Raw genomic sequence first — 15,934 nt, 5'->3', positions numbered from 1 at the left:
CTTTCACTTCTTTTGGGTATATAGCCAAAAGTGGGATTGCTGAATCATATGATAATTCCATGTTTAATTTCTTAAGGAATTGCCATACTGTTTTCCACAGTAGCTGTACCATTTTATATTCCCGCAGGCAATGCACAAGGAAGGGTTCTAATTTCTCCACCTCTTTGCCAACACTTGTCTGTTTTTTAAATAATAGCCATCCTGTTTGGATGAAGTGGTATTACATTGTAGTTTTGATTTGGTTTTCCCTAATGATTAGTGGTGTTGTGCATCTGTTTATGTGCCTGTTGACTGTGTGCATATATTTGGAGAAATTTCTTTTCAAGTCTTTTTCCAACTTTTGTTTTTTTGCCATTCTGTGTGATCTTAGTTCCCCGACCAGGGATTGAACCCGTGCCCCCTGCAGTGGAAGTGCAGAGTCCTAACCACTGGACCACCGGGGAATCCCTCTTTTTCCTACTTTTGAGCCAGATTTTTTGTTGTTATTGTAGAGCTGTAGGAGTTTCTTACGTATTCTGGATATATATGATTTGCAAATATTTTCTCTCATTCTGTGGGTTGCTTTTTCTGTTGATAGTGTACTTTGATTTTTTTTTTGATGAAGGTTGCCTGTGCATTTGGTGTCTTGTCTAAAAATATCATTGCCAAATCCAGTGTCATTAAGCTTTCCTCCTATGTTTTCTTCTAAGATACACACACACACACACACACAGAGGTTTTTTTTTTTTTTTGGCTGCGCCGTTCAGCATGTGGGATCTTAGTTCCCCGACCAGGGATCAAACCCGTGCCCCTTGCCTTGGAAATGCAGAGTCTCAACCACTGGACTGCCAGGGAAGTCCAAGAGTTTTCTGTTTTATAGTTTTAGCTCTTATGTTTAGGTCTTTAATCTATTTTGAGTTAATTTTTGTGTATGGTGAAAGGTAGAGGTCCAACTTGATTCATTTGCAATTGAATATTCAGTTTTCCCAGCACCATTTATTTCTAAAGACTGTCCTTTTTTCCCCATTGAATGGTCTTGCCACCCTTGTCAAAAAAATCATTTGACTATATATTGTGAGGATTTATTTCTGGGCTCTCTATTCTGTTGATCCAAATGTCCGTCATTACGCTGATACCACACTGTTCTTTCTTTCTTTATTTTTCTTCTTTCTTAGGGTTTAATCTGACATTTTTCTAACTTTCTGAGAAATGATAATTGTTAGCATACTGATTTTTTTGTAATATGTTTATTTTGAAAGTTTTCTAACAGAGATAAAAGAGAGAATAATAAAATGAATGTAGAATAAAAAGTATTCACAATCCTGGGGACTTTCCTGGCATTTCAGTGGTTAGGACTCTGAGCTTCCACTGCAGGGGGCACGGGTTCCATTCCCCGTTGGGAACTAAGATGCCACATGCTGCGTGGTGTGGCCAAAAAAAAAACAAAAACAAAACTCACATTCCTGAAGCATTCCTACACTTTCTATCTGATTGATTGATTGTATTAATTTAAAGCATATTCCTGTCTTTAAAACATTTTCACACACTTCACCTGTTAATGATAAGAACTTTTTTGGGAGAATAAAACCACAATCTCATTATCCTAAGATTAACAGTGATTGATTAATCTTTTTATTAGTGGTTATTTTGAGTCAGGATCTAAACAAGTTCTGTATGTTGCAGTTGGGTGATACATACTTGAGTCTCTTTTTCCCCAACAGCTATTTCCAGGCTCTCCTCTCCCTCTCTTTTGTCATACTGTTTATTTTTCAAAGAAGTAGGACATTTGTTCTGGAGAATTTCACATTTTCTGAACTTGGTTGATTGCATTTTCTTCTTCAAATCTTAACATCTTCTGTCAGTTACATTTTCTGTAAACTGCTGATAATATGTATAGGCTTAATGAGATTCGGATTCAGTTTTGATGGGTCAGAGTGTGTGTGCTTTTTGTTTCATCGGCTCAGAGGCCTGTGATGGTGGGCGGCCCCACCTTCACTTCTGTTCACATGGACCAGGGAGTTCATGTATAACGTGTCCTCTGTGCAGTCCCCCAGCAACCTTGCCCTCAGCTCTTTGGTAGCATAAGATACAGTTTGCACAGGGAGGATGTGATCCTGGCTTGATTCACCACCACCCCACCCCTCGTTAACCATTTTTTGTAATATTAAGTTGGAGTCCTAATGCTTCCAAAGGTGACCCATGAGGTTTTCTCTTTTTTTTGAGTATCATTATGAACTCATTGAATTTTATTGATTTTATGTTTGTTAACTTTTTAGCTTTTCTTTTTTCCTAATATATACATTTAAAGGTAGAAATGCCCTCAAACATACATTTAGCTGTATGTCACAAGTGTTGATCTGTAGTATTTTCATCATTGTTCATTTCAGTTGTCGATTTCCGTAGTCATTTTTTTCTGGGAATTTATGAAATATATTTTATAATTTTCAAATATGTAGAGGTTTTTATTTATTTTTGGTTACCTGTTTCTGCTATTCATTCGTTTGTTTGTTTATTTACTTATTTATTTTTGGCCGTACCACATGGCTTTCGAGATTGAACCTAGGCCCTCTGTAGTGAAAGCTTGGAGTCCTAACCACTGGGCCCCCAGGGAATTCCGTTGCCTATTTCTAACTTAACTGCATTGTAGTCAGTGTCCCTGCTGTGTAACTTGACTTATTTGAAATCTTTTGAGATTTGCTCTAATGCTTGGTATATGGCCAGACTTGCTATTCATGCTGTTCATGTGGTGTTTTTGTTTTTAAATCATTCCGTATCCTTGCTGAATTTTTGTTTGTGGTGACAGTTATAGGAAGAGGTATGTTAATTTCTCATTGTGTTTGTGGATTTGTCTATTTCACCTTGTAGTTCTTTCACACAGTTTGTACTAGTCATGTTATCTATTGATCTATTGATTCTTTGATTTTGGTTTCTGTATACACAGAGTCATTTTTTACAGGTCAGAACTGTAGAAATAATGAGGAAGTGACGCTTATACGCAAAGCTGATTTGGAGAACCATAATAAAGATGGAGGCTTCTGGACTGTGATTGATGGGAAAGTGTATGATATAAAGGACTTCCAGACACAGTCATTAACAGGAAATAGTATTCTTGGTAAGGCCTCGCTTTTTACTTCATGGTTAGTAGTTTCAGATGTGTTATTTTAAGCAGAGCATTTGGTTTAAAATAATCAATTTAGTACTGCTCCAGCACCCATACATTTCAATCTGTCAGTGACTTTGGGGTCTGTCCTATCACAGCAAATTCAGGCACATATGCAAAATTTCTTATCATTATGCATTTTTTGTTCCAACACTTGTTGGAACTTGTTCCAAGTTCTGAGTTGACCCAGACAGCCCTGGCAGAGGATGAGAGATCATTACTTTGGTAACCCTCACTTTGGAGTTAACCTGCCTAATCTATTTCCTACTTGCCATTTCTACTATAAATGCCTAGGCAAACTGTACTGAAGTCATGTTGCTTTTGTTTGTTATGTTTCAGCTCAGTTTGTAGGGGAAGACCCAGTGGTAGCTTTGGAAGCTGCTTTGCAGTTTGAAGACACACGGGAATCAATGCATGCCTTCTGTGTTGGCCAGTATCTGGAGGTGAGGCTGTGTGCAGTGAGCACCAAGGTGGACTTCAGTGGAGACCCTCTCTGGATATTTCTGAGAAGTGGTTTTTACCCTGAAATATTGCTGGTTGGATCTTTTGGGGGAGGGGGTCATTATTAAGTGATAAACACAAAGATCTTTTAGAGATTTTTTTTCATAAATCAATTTACATTTATTCATGTAGTTTATGATGTATTAGCCTTGAAAAATTATTTTAAAATTGTTAATTTGTAAGAAACGTAGACCTTGTTCCACAAAAAAAAAAAAAAAGAGGTTAACTTTTTGTCTTTATGATTTTATTGTAATCCTATGTAGAAATTCGGAAGGACTTACCATCTTGAGATATATATTTTTGGGGAGGAACTATTTAGTAGCATAATTTTTTAGAACAGAAATATGTCCATTCTATATATTCATTAGCATTGGGATTCATATATTGGGATCGGCTTTCCAGATATGGATACAGAGGTAATAAAATTTATTAAGTTATGCCTCAAGGGTAGTGTTTGCAGCATTTTATGAAGGGAAAAATTAACTTTGTTTATAAATTGTCATGTGGCTGGCAACATTTAAGATTATTTTCATTAGATCCTTTTCTTTTCTAACTTCTATTTGATTCCTTAAGGAATTTTCTAGCCAAGTGGTTTATCCTTGCTTTGGATTTTCTACCAGACTTATGCATATACTGTCTGCTTTATATCTTCTGTTATTTTGGTAGCAGCCTGACCTCACTATTATAGGATATAGTCTTTATTATGGCAGTATGTCTTGTTTAAGGTTAAAGCTGTTGGTCTTGGTTTAATGTTAATTAACGCTGTTTTCTCATACTACTAATCTCATCATACTAATGTTGAAATTTATCTTTTGCAGCCTGACCAAGAAATTGTTACCATACCAGATTTGGGAAGTCTGTCTTCACCTCTTATAGACACTGAAAGAAATCTGGGCCTACTCCTTGGGTTACACGCTTCCTATTTAGCTATGAGCACACCGCTATCTCCAGTTGAGGTCGAATGCGCCAGTAAGAAAAATTTTGTTTTCTGCTAACAGATTAGCAGGTTATTTTAGCTGAGCTGTAAGTGCTACTGAGAATAGAACAGGAAAAATCAACACAGTTATTGGTGAGGAAAAATAAGGATAGTGAGACTAAACCAGTTAATAGAAATAGCTGTGAGCAGCTTTCATGGAGCCATCCTGAAATTGGAGCCCCAGCAGACTGGGTGTGTGAGGGCATCGTTGAGAAAGTCAGCTTCGAGCTGCTTGTGTATGTGGAGGGTCGGGGGAGAAGGCTAGTGGGCAGGGATGATCATGGTGCCTGCTCAGCCTGCCTTCTGGAGCACACCCTTAGTGTGTGTGCTGGGCGCTTTGCTGTCTGCAGAGCCTCGAAGACAGTGGACTTTTCTTCCTCTGAAGACCTGTAGGGGACTTCCCTGGTGGCACAGTGGTTAAGAATCCGCCTGCCAATGCGGGGGACATGGGTTCGAGCCCTGGTCTGGGAAGATCCCACATGCCGCGGAGCAGCTAAGCCCATGTGCCACAACTACTGAGCCTGCGCTCTAGAGCCCGCGAGCCACAACTACTGAGACCGAGTGCTGTAACTACTGAAGCCCGCACACGTAGATCCCGTGCTGTGCAACAGGAGAAGCCACCGCAATGAGAAGCCCATGCACCGCAACGAAGAGTAGCCCCCGCTCACTGCAACTAGAGAAAGCCCACGCAGCAATGAAGACCCAGTGCAGCCAAAAATAAAAAAAAAAACACACAAAAAATAAATTTTTTTTAAAAAAAGAGACAAGAGGGAGTTCTAAATGGAGAGGTTCAGGGAGGGTCTGATCACATTTGTGTTTTAGAAGAATTAATGTGGCACTTTGATGAATGCTCCTGAATGCTCTAAAATCGAAATTTCCAGTAAAAGGACATTGAGTGCATCCCAGATTTGATTGCTTGGGTTTTGGAGGAATATTTTGATAGCACAGTTATTGAAAAAAAATCTGTAGTTATGTAAAAACTGATTATTCTTCGGTGAATCTCACTCATAGCAGTTACAATGAGTATCCCTATTTGCACTGATGGGTGGCATGTTCTTATGGGGTCTGACCTGTGCCTCGACACAGGTCTCCTTTATAGCCTACTGGATCTCAGGTTTCCACGTATCCATCCCTTACTTAACGATCTTGTGTTGTATGTTCAGTAGTCTCTTATTATTATTAATTGATTAATGCTCTAGGGAGACGTGCTGCCCTGAGCATGTTTTTCTTCATGGAACCCTTCACACATGCTGTTCTCCTGCCTGGATGCTCAGCGTCTTGGTCTTCATCCAGATTACAGCAAATTCCTTACCGTCCCCCCGAATAGTCGGGGGCTTGTTGCTGCACGGTCATTCCCCCCGTAGTACTTGTAGCCTGTGGTTATCCCAGTTGAAATCGGTGATTACTTGTGTAAGTGGTGCCTCAGTGCTCTTTTCCCTGTTAGAAGGCATAGCTCTAGTCTTCACATGGTTTCTGTGGAACTGGACAGCTCCATGTTTGAGCAGGTATCTGGAACAATTATATTGGGTTCTGATACCATGCTTAAGATGTGTTGAGTAACCAGAAAGTGTTACTTTTTTTCACATAGATATAGGAATTATAAGCCAATCTATGTAAATATGTTAGATGTGACTTTCATATGAATGATCCTGAATTTAACCTCCTTAATGAAGTACTTAGTTTTCTATCTTTTTTTTTTTTTTTTCAGTATTTATTTCTGAACAGTGCACTCAGGTTTCTTTTTAACGTTTGCATGTGCACTCTCTAGAGTGGCTTCAGTCATCCATCTTCTCTGGAGGCCTGCAGACAAGCCAGATCCACTACAGCTACAACGAGGAGAAAGATGAGGACCACTGTAGCTCTCCAGGGGGCACTCCCGCCAGCAAGTCCCGGCTCTACTCCCACAGACGGGCGCTGGGTGACCATTCCCAGGCATTCCTGCAAGCCATTGCTGACAATAACATTCAAGACCACAACGTGAAGGTGAGTGAGGCCTTCCCACACTCAGCGTCCTTTGTTTACCTTAGGACTTTGACTTGTGAACACCTTAGCACAGACTTTGGTTAGCTTAGCACAGACTTTGTTTACATATTATTTGGAGGGCTGGTTTTGAGGTAAGAGGCTGGTTCAGTTCAATGTCCGGTGAGGTTTTAGAAGCTACGGCACTTAGTTTAGAATTCATGACGATGCTGTGAGGTTGGCTCTGAAGTTACCTCCAGCTGTTTCTGTTGCAGGACTTTCTGTGTCAGATAGAAAGGTACTGTAGGCAGTGCCACTTGACCACACCCATCACCTTTCCTCCTGAGCATCCTGTGGAGGAGGTCGGCCGCTTGCTGTTATGCTGCCTCTTAAAACATGAAGATTTAGGTATGACGCTCAATATTGTAGCTGTACTGTAGATCTTTCAACTGACATGTAGTACACATTCATTCCTACCCTGCCCTTTCTTTTAAATATCTTTTACAGGTCACGTGGCATTATCTTTAGTTTATGCAGGTACACTTGGTATTGAGCAAGTAAAGCACAGAACGTTGCCTAAATCAGTGGTGGATGTTTGTAGAGTTGTCTACCAAGCAAAATGCTCACTCATTAAGGTAAATTTCGATTTTATTTCTTCTGTGCTTCTGGACAGTTGGCCAAGTATTTGTTGTTAAGTTGTTCTTTCATATTTAACTTTGTAGACACATCAAGAACAGGGCCGTTCTTACAAGGAGGTCTGTGCCCCAGTCATTGAACGTTTGAGGTTCCTCTTTAATGAACTGAGACCTGCAGTTTGTAATGACCTCTCTATAATGTCCAAGTTTAAACTGCTAAGTTCTTTGCCCCGTTGGAGGAGGATAGCTCAGAAGATAATTCGAGAACGAAGGAAGAAGAGAGGTAAGAAGGTAAAAGGTAGGAGGATTCTTTCAGAGTGTGTCCCCGTATAGGTGTCTGTGGTTGCAGTGAGGCTGTGGGCTGCTGCTCACCTATTGTAGCATTTTCACAAGTGCCATAATGTTTGTTATGTGTATTTAGGGTTAAGTGTACAAATCCTGCTTATTTTTCCAAGATATCAGATGATGATGCAACTTTGGGATTGAGTGTGTTATCATTTGGTAACTAGTAAATTGATGCTGAAAATACTATAAACTTTATTAAATTGATGGGGAAAAGGAAGTGTTTTTTTAATCACTTGTCCTGGTAATGAGATATATGGGAACGTTTAATCTTTCAACAAATCTTGCCATTCTTGTGAAGAAATGTTTTTCTTTGGCAATATTGAGTATTCTGAAACATGGAAGATTGTTATAAAAGGAAACAAAAGAGTTACTGATACTTTCAGGAAGCAACTGTGTAGCGATATGGAAAAGAGTTTTTGTATTAACCAAACTTTGAGTGAAAATACATACTTTCTAATTTGGTCACTTGTGGTTATAAGCAAGTCTACCAAAATATCTGATTATATTCTTATGAATTATATTGATTTATTCCCAGATTAGCTTATTAAGCAATATTAATTACTGAGTTTTAGATGGACATTACAAACAATGCCATGAAAGACTAACTTATTGTAGACGCCATCCTGAATTGATTGTTCCTGAGCTTAAACCACAGCTTATCTGGATCCTGGAGATGCTCTGAATCAGGAGATATGGCAGGAACACTTCTGAGATCCCTTTAACCCAGGTAGCCAGGAAACTCAGAGACTGCCATCTCAGTGTGAGGGAGGGTGACCCCATCCCCGTGTGGCCATTGCCTCCCTGGTCTCTGAGCTCACACTGTCACCGCTTAAAATTTCTTGATGTTGTGGGTTTATATACTTAATTGTAACATAGAAATAATTAATATTCCTGGTGCTGTGCTAAGTTTGATGATTTACTGGTAGGGCTCCACAGGACTCAGAAGAACTATTATACTCTTAGTTATTACTGTGAAAGGGTACAGATAAAAATTAGCAAAAGGAGAGGTGCATGGAGGGAATTCCAAAGGAAACCGGGTCTGGGCTTCCAGTGTTCCCTCCAGTGAATCACACAGGGTCGTGCTTGGTTCTCTCAGCAGTGACATGTGACACGTGTGAAGGACTGTCAGTCAGGGATGCTCACCTGAACCTTGGTGTCCAGGGTTGTTGTTGGGAGTCAGTCACGTGGCCATGTGGGGCCTGCGTGATTGCTCTCAGCTGCCCAGACTCCATCCAGAGTAGACACAGGCAGTTGCCGTAAGTCACAAGCTGTCTGGTTACACTGGTAAAGGTGGTCCTGTGCCTCAGACACACTCTTCTCAGGCAGAACATACCAAGGTTTCAGAGCTCAGTTCGCAGGAGCTGGTGAAGAGCCAGTGCTGACGGGACAGGCCTTTCTTGGGAATTTGCAGGGTTTGAGCAGCCCAGACCTGCTGTGTTAATGTTCTATTGCCTATGTTTATTATTGTGTTGCTGGTTATTTATATTATATATTGAGAAGAATGAGACTGAAAACCTTGAAGAGGACCAAAAGTACGGAAGCAACACCACATATCACATTGCAAATTCAATAGAAATTTCTCTGATTAAAAAGACTAACGTAGTCAGAGGCATCTAATTGATTCAGTTGCACACTGGTGACAGAACCAATGCACTAGTCCAGGGTGGGCAAACTAGGGTCTGGGGACAAATGCAGCCTACCACTTGCTATGTGTCGCCCATGAGCTAAGGCTGGGTTTTGCATTTTTAAATTATTTTTTAAAAACTCAAAAGAAGACTATGATTCATGAAGATTATATGAAGTTTAAATGACAGCATTCATAAATAAAGTTTGCCAGTTTTCATGCTGCAACAGTAGAGTATTTGCAGTAGACTGAAATAGCTTGCAAAGGCTAAAATATTCACTGTCTGGCCCTTTATGAAAAAGTTTGCCAACCCCTGGGCTTCCCCTTCTTTAGGGCTTCCCTCCATCGTAACACTGCCACTGTCTTTCTATCCCTGACATGGAGTGGCAAAGTGTTATTACTAGATGTCATGTGAGAATAATTATGATAGTTTTTACTTTTGTAATTTGAGCACTTGACAATGATATTTATGTGTTTCTGTGAATAAAATATATCCTTTACCTTCATGCAAATTTAAACATTTCTTAATTTAAAATCATATTTAATGTTTGTTATAATGAATGATGTTTTTAAACATAGTTCCTAAGAAGCCAGACTCTACTGATGATGAAGAAAAAATTGGAAACGGAGAGAGTGAAGAAGCTTGCATCTTGCCTCACAGTCCTATAAATGTGGACAAAAGACCCATTACAGTTAAATCACCCAAGGTGAAGTATTTTGTGTGGTTCTAAGACTGGCTGTGTAGAAGCACATCATACTGCAAGGGAATCCACAAATATTGTTGCTTTGTTTTTGAATATACAGTAGAGAATTTGGTGGTTATTAAAAGTATGAGTAACTGTGACCCAGTGATGCTTAATGCACTTGACTTATGGTGCCCTGGTCAAATTGATAGCTGGAGAAGTGTTTCCTTTTACTTTTATTAGTATATTGTATCATTATTTGTTCACCATTTTCTTCATTCATTTATTCACTCATTCATTGAATGTATCCTTTGTTCCAGAAGCTATTAATATGGATGATAATTTAACTTTGCATGTCAGGTTAGCTGATTCCAAAGTATGTAAGCATACAGATTATAAATTCACTTATAAGCCTATTTATGATGTAGTTGTTTTTATCATAAATTAATTACTAAATTTAAAATATTTTACCAGTTTAAACCTAGTAGCATTTATTTATATTTTCTTCAAGTAATTGTTTTAGAGCACATGTTAGTATGAATAGGGTTAACTAATGGTGAAAATGGTTTTCCTTTGTCAGGATAAATGGCAGCCACTGTTGAGTACAGTTACAGGTGTTCACAAATACAAATGGTTGAAGCAGAATGTTCAGGGTCTGTATCCTCAGTCTGCACTCCTCAGTACTATTGCTGAATTTGCCCTTAAAGAAGAGCCAGTGGATGTGGAAAAAATGAGAAAGTGCCTACTAAAACAGGTAAATTTGCTAAGAACATTCTTCTCTGTATTGGATAATACATAAACACTTAACGGTATGCATTGATGTTTTGCAGTTGGAGAGAGCAGAGGTTCGCCTGGAAGGGATAGATACAATTTTAAAACTGGCAGCCAAAAATTTCTTACTTCCGTCTGTGCAGTATGCTATGTTCTGTGGATGGCAAAGACTTATTCCAGAGGGGATTGATATAGGGTAAGACTTTATAATATTTTTTTCTTAATTAAGGGAAGCTGTGACAACAAAGCATTGTTTTATTGAAGCCTGGCAGTGTTCTGAGTAAAATTCTTCATCTTTGTTTGAAAGGGAACCCCTTACTGATTGTTTAAAGGATGTTGATTTGATCCCACCTTTTAATCGGATGCTGCTTGAAGTAACTTTTGGCAAGCTGTATGCTTGGGCTGTTCAGAATATTCGAAATGTTTTGATGGATGCAAATAACAAGTTTAAAGAACTTGGTGAGTTAAAAATCTGACAGTTAAAAGGCTGTATTAAAATTGCTGTTGATGTCAATGATCACATCAGCATTATTTCATAGTTTGGCTCTTTATTATATATTCTGGAAACTTGCAAATTCTTATTATTGCTTTGAAGACTTTAATAACTTTGTGCATTAGAATGATAATCTAAGCTGCTTTAAGTTTTCTCAAATTCTAAACAAAACTTTCAAAATTTGGCAGAAGATACAATCTTGTAGTATCCTAATATAAAGCTTTTGCATTTTAACATTTTCATGTGTATCACTTACACAATCTATCCTAGAATGTGTATCCTATATTAATACATAATTTCCTGGACAGTTTGAGCATCTACAAAGAAGTGGTAGGATTGGTTTTGTGGAAGAGAAGTGAAATATCTCTCTTACATTTGACATGAAATGAGTAAGCCACCAGGGATATTTAGAAGAGCAGTGTGATACGTTTTGTAGACAGATGAAGATAGCTGTATGTGGAGTGATGGTGGTATGATTATTGCAAAGCAGTACAGAGCTGCCCGATGTCCACACTCTATGGATATCTGATGAAAAAGACAGACTTATAAAAAAAAATTGTTAATGCTTTCTTCATCGTGTATGTTCTTGTATCCACGTACAAGAAATTTATGTAGGTGCCAATGCTTTTTAGGTATCCAGCCTGTCCCCCTGCAAACCATCACAAATGAGAACCCGTCGGGACCCAGCCTGGGGACAACCCCACAAGCACGCTTTCTCCTGGTAATGCTCAGCACGCTCACCCTGCAGCACGGTGCCCACAACCTGAGCCTCCTGCTGAACTCCGGCATGCTCGCTCTCACACAGACAGCACTTCGGCTCATCGGTGGGTTGGCATCGCCCTAAGTCCTTTGTGAAAATGCCACGGTTTTGCCTTGATCTCTCTCTCTCTTTTTATAAACTTTTTTTTTTATTGTGGTAAAATACAAATAACATAAAATTTACTATTCTAAGTACTTTTAAGTTTATAACTCATTGTCATCAGTAAGCACATCCACAGTGTTGTGCAAGCCTTAATACTATCTAGTTCCATAACTTTTCATCACCCCAAATGCAAACCCATATCCATTTAGCAGTGACTCCTGAATTCCCACTCCCCCAGCTGTTGGCAACAAAAAGTCTGCTTTCTGTCTCTATGGACTTGCTCCTTCTGGATATTTCATACAAATGAAATCATACAATTTTAGCCTTTTGTATCTGGCTTATTTCATTTAGCATGTATCAGTACTTCATTTCTTTCTATGGCTGAAAACTGTTTTATGAATATACTGTGTTTTATTTATCCATTCATCCATTGATGGACATTGGCTTGTATCTGCCTTTTGGCCATGGTGAGTGGTGCTGCTAGGAACATTTGTGTACAAGTTTTTGTTTGCACACCTGTTACCAGTCCTTTTGTCATATACTTAGGAGTGGAATTGCAGGGTCATATGGTAATCCTATGTTCAGCTTGCTCAGGAACTGTCAAACTATTCCACAGCACTATACCATTTTACATTCCCACCAGCAATGGGCCAGGAGTTTCAGTTTCTCCGTGTACTTGCCAACACTAGTTATTTTCTGGTTTTTTTTTTTTTTTTGAATTAAGGCTACCCTACTTGGCGTGAAGTGGTATTTCATTGTGGTTTGTTTTACACTTCACTAATGTTGAATGATGTTGAGCCTCTTTACCTGTGCTTGTTGTATATCTAGGAGAAACGTCTGTTCACGTCCTTTGCCCATTTTAAAATTGGGTTGTTTGTGTTTTGAGTTGTCTGAGTCCTTTACGTATTCTGGATACTAGATTGTTATCAGTTATGTGATTTGAAGACATTTTTTTCCCAGTCTGGGTTTTGTTTTTCTTTGGTGCCCAGAAATTTTAAAATTTGATTAAGTCTAATTTATCTGTTATTCTTTTGTTGCTTGTGCTTTTGATTTCATGTTTAAGAAATCATTGCCAAATCCAAGGTCAAGAGGATTACCCATTATGTTTTCTTCCTTAAGTCTTATATTTAGATCTTTGATCCATTTTAAGGTAGTTTCTTAATATGGTGTGGGGTAAGGGTTCATTTTATTTCTTTTGGTTATCCAGTTGTTCCAGTATCATCTGTTGGAAAGACTCTTCTTTTCTCAAGTTCTTAGCACCCTTGTCAAAAATCATTTGACTATAGATACTTAAGTTTGTTTCTAGACTCTCAGTTCTGCTCTGTTGGTCTCTGTGTCTGTCATTAATGCCAGTCCCACACTGTTTTGAACACTGTAGCTTTGTGGTAAGCTTTGAAATCGATAAGTCCTTCAACTTTGTTTTTCTTTCTCAAGATTACTTTGGGTCCCTTGCATTTCCATATGACTTTCAGGTCTGGCTTTCCCATGTCTGCAAAAAAGGCCATTGGGGTTTTGTAGGGATTGTATTGAATCTGTAGATCCTGTTGGGGAGTACTGCCATCTTCACAATATTAAGTCTTTCGTTCCATAAATATGAGATAGCTTTATATTTATTTAGGTCTTCTTTCATTTCTTTGAGTGGTATTTTATAGTTTTATTGTTATCAGGGTAATGCTGGTAACTCATAGAGTGAGTTAGGAAGTAGCTTCCTCCTATTCTGTCTTTGAAAGGGTTAGAGAACTGGTGTTAGTTCTTTTTTAAACGTTTGGTAGAATTCACCAGTTAAGCCATCTTGCCCTGGGTTTTTGTTGTTGTTGAGAGTTTTTTGGTTACTGATTCAACTCTTCACTTGTTTTAGGTCTATTCACATTTTCTATTTGTTCTTGAGGCAGGTAATTTCTATGCTTTTAGGAATTTATCCATTTCATCTAGGTTAGCTAATTTATTGGTGTACAGTTGTTCACAGTGTGGTCATAATTCTCTATTTCTATAGGATCAGTAGCAATGTCCCCACTTTTTGTTTCTGGTTTTAGCGATTTGCATCTTCTCCCTTTTTTTTTTTTTTAGTTAATCTACCTAAAAGTTTGTCAATTTTATTGATGACATTTTTCAAAAAAACAACTTTTGGTTTTGTTGATTCTGTTGTTTTTATATTTTCTATTTATCTCTGCTCTAATCTTTATTATTTCCTTCTTTCTAACTTTGGGTTTACTTTGTTCTTGTTTTTCCAATTCCTCCAGGTGTAGTTAAGTTATTGACTTGAGATCTTCTTTTTTTACTGTGTGCATTTATAGATTTAAATTTCCCCCTTAGCACTGATTTTGCTGCATCTCATAAGCTTTGGTATGTTGTGTTTTTGTTTTCATTTGTCTCAAAGCATTAATTTCTCTTGTGATTTTTGTTTCTTTGGCTGGTTGTTTAAGTGTGTGTTATTTAATTTCCACATATTTGTGAATTTTCCAGTTTTCCTTCTGTTGTTAATTCCTAGTTTCATTCCATTGTGGTCTGAGAAGATAATTTATATGATTTTACTTATTTCAATTTATTTATTTTTTCTTTTTTTTTCTTTTTGCGGTACGCGGGCCTCTCACTGTTGTGGCCTCCCCCGTTGTGGAGCACAGGCTCTGGATGCGCAGGCTCAGTGGCCATGGCTCACGGGCCCAACCGCTCCGCGGCATGTGGGAACTTCCCGGACCGGGGCACGAACCCGTGTCCCCTGCATCGGCAGGTGGACTCTCAGCCACTGCGCCACCAGGGAAGCCCCTATTTCAATTTATTGAGACTTGTGTTGTGGCCTAACATACTGCTTCTCCTGGAGGGTGTTGTTCTCTTTGTCCTTGAGAAGAGTGTGTCTTCTGCTCTTTTTGTGTAGAATGTCTCTACATGTCTGTTAGATCTGATTGGTTTATAATGTTGTTCTTCGCCTGAAATTTTGAGATACTACAGGGCCAGTATTCCAAGTCCAAATGAAAGAGCAAGGCTTTCCTAAGCTCTTTGATTTTGTCAGTCTTTGTGCCCACACGACCCATTCAGAAATATACACCATACTGTCAGTCAACATCTGATTTCTGCAGACCTCATTAGCAACTAAAAATTGTTTTTAAAAATCTTGAAAGTGTATTTCCATCTAGAAATTGCCTTTCTTTTTCTGTTGTCTCCCTTTTTTCCAGAGACTCCAGTAGGTAAAAATCATAGCACAGATCATTAATTATGGGGGCTTCCTCTGTTAACAGTACTCAAGAGTTTAAATTCCAATCTGACTACTGGCTGCAAAAAGCCAGGGAGTTGTGTCCAATGAATACATATCTATCTTTGTTGCTTTCTCTGATCAAGGTGATTTCTCTTTCATACAAGAAACTATAAGCATATGTTTTATATTAATTTTTATGTATACTTCTACATACAATAGCCACAAAATACAAAGCCACTTAAAGAAAGATTCTCCTTTTTTTCTTATTGCAAAATGTAAAACAGCAGCAAATTCAGCATTTAGAGGGTTAACATTACAGCTGCCAGGGGAGATCCCAGATGGAATGCAGCCCCTGCCCCTTCTGGGGCCTCACAGAGGCACTGCCAGGCTGAAGAAAAGACTATTTTCCCTCCAGTTTATCTAAAGCTTTTACTCCAGACCTGGGAATTGAATAACCTTTTTTTCTCCCTCTTGGAGGAGAGTGGAACACAAACTTTACATTTTTAACCCACCCAAGCCCATTTTTGGGAATGTTTGGGGCACTTTTCCTCTTACGTGGAGACAGAACAAAGACCACAGGGTTACCAGGGATGTGCTTTCCCCTCCCTCAGTCCAAGCAAGCTGGCTGCTGGGGTTGAATTTACTGTTTTCAAATACATTGGTAAATTTTATTTCTCACAGCTGACAGGTCAGCTTCTGTTTTATACTATGGGTGGTTGCATGGCCACCAGGGACCAAATATTCATCATGTCCCAT

The 15,934-nt window shown here is 38.8% G+C and overlaps 1 protein-coding gene and 1 non-coding gene across 6 annotated transcripts in view; one reads left to right on the top strand and one right to left on the bottom strand.

Annotated features, from left to right (window-relative positions):
* HERC2 (HECT and RLD domain containing E3 ubiquitin protein ligase 2) overlaps positions 1 to 15,934 on the top strand; it is a 230,121-nt gene that overhangs the window by 87,727 nt on the left and 126,460 nt on the right. For 3 of the 5 annotated variants that reach the window (XM_029224734.1, XM_029224737.1, XM_029224738.1), the window contains 12 exons: positions 2,921 to 3,091; positions 3,479 to 3,582; positions 4,459 to 4,609; positions 6,385 to 6,599; positions 6,851 to 6,983; positions 7,083 to 7,210; positions 7,298 to 7,508; positions 9,759 to 9,886; positions 10,443 to 10,616; positions 10,693 to 10,829; positions 10,941 to 11,092; positions 11,759 to 11,950. In XM_029224734.1, coding sequence (XP_029080567.1) covers positions 2,921 to 3,091; positions 3,479 to 3,582; positions 4,459 to 4,609; positions 6,385 to 6,599; positions 6,851 to 6,983; positions 7,083 to 7,210; positions 7,298 to 7,508; positions 9,759 to 9,886; positions 10,443 to 10,616; positions 10,693 to 10,829; positions 10,941 to 11,092; positions 11,759 to 11,950 — 1,896 coding nt within the window. The remainder of the gene's footprint in view (positions 1 to 2,920; positions 3,092 to 3,478; positions 3,583 to 4,458; positions 4,610 to 6,384; positions 6,600 to 6,850; positions 6,984 to 7,082; positions 7,211 to 7,297; positions 7,509 to 9,758; positions 9,887 to 10,442; positions 10,617 to 10,692; positions 10,830 to 10,940; positions 11,093 to 11,758; positions 11,951 to 15,934) is intronic. The other 2 variants (XM_029224735.1, XM_029224736.1) reach the window with 2 other exon arrangements.
* Positions 371 to 443, bottom strand: TRNAG-UCC. Its single transcript has one exon. It is a non-coding gene; the product is annotated as a tRNA-Gly (tRNA).

Source organism: Monodon monoceros, unplaced genomic scaffold (genome assembly GCF_005190385.1).
Source record: "Monodon monoceros isolate NGI ecotype Baffin Bay Population unplaced genomic scaffold, NGI_Narwhal_1 Super_Scaffold_16, whole genome shotgun sequence".
NCBI lineage: Eukaryota > Metazoa > Chordata > Mammalia > Artiodactyla > Monodontidae > Monodon > Monodon monoceros.
Note: the sequence above shows the minus strand (reverse complement) of the source record. Positions and strands in the feature narration are given on the sequence as shown.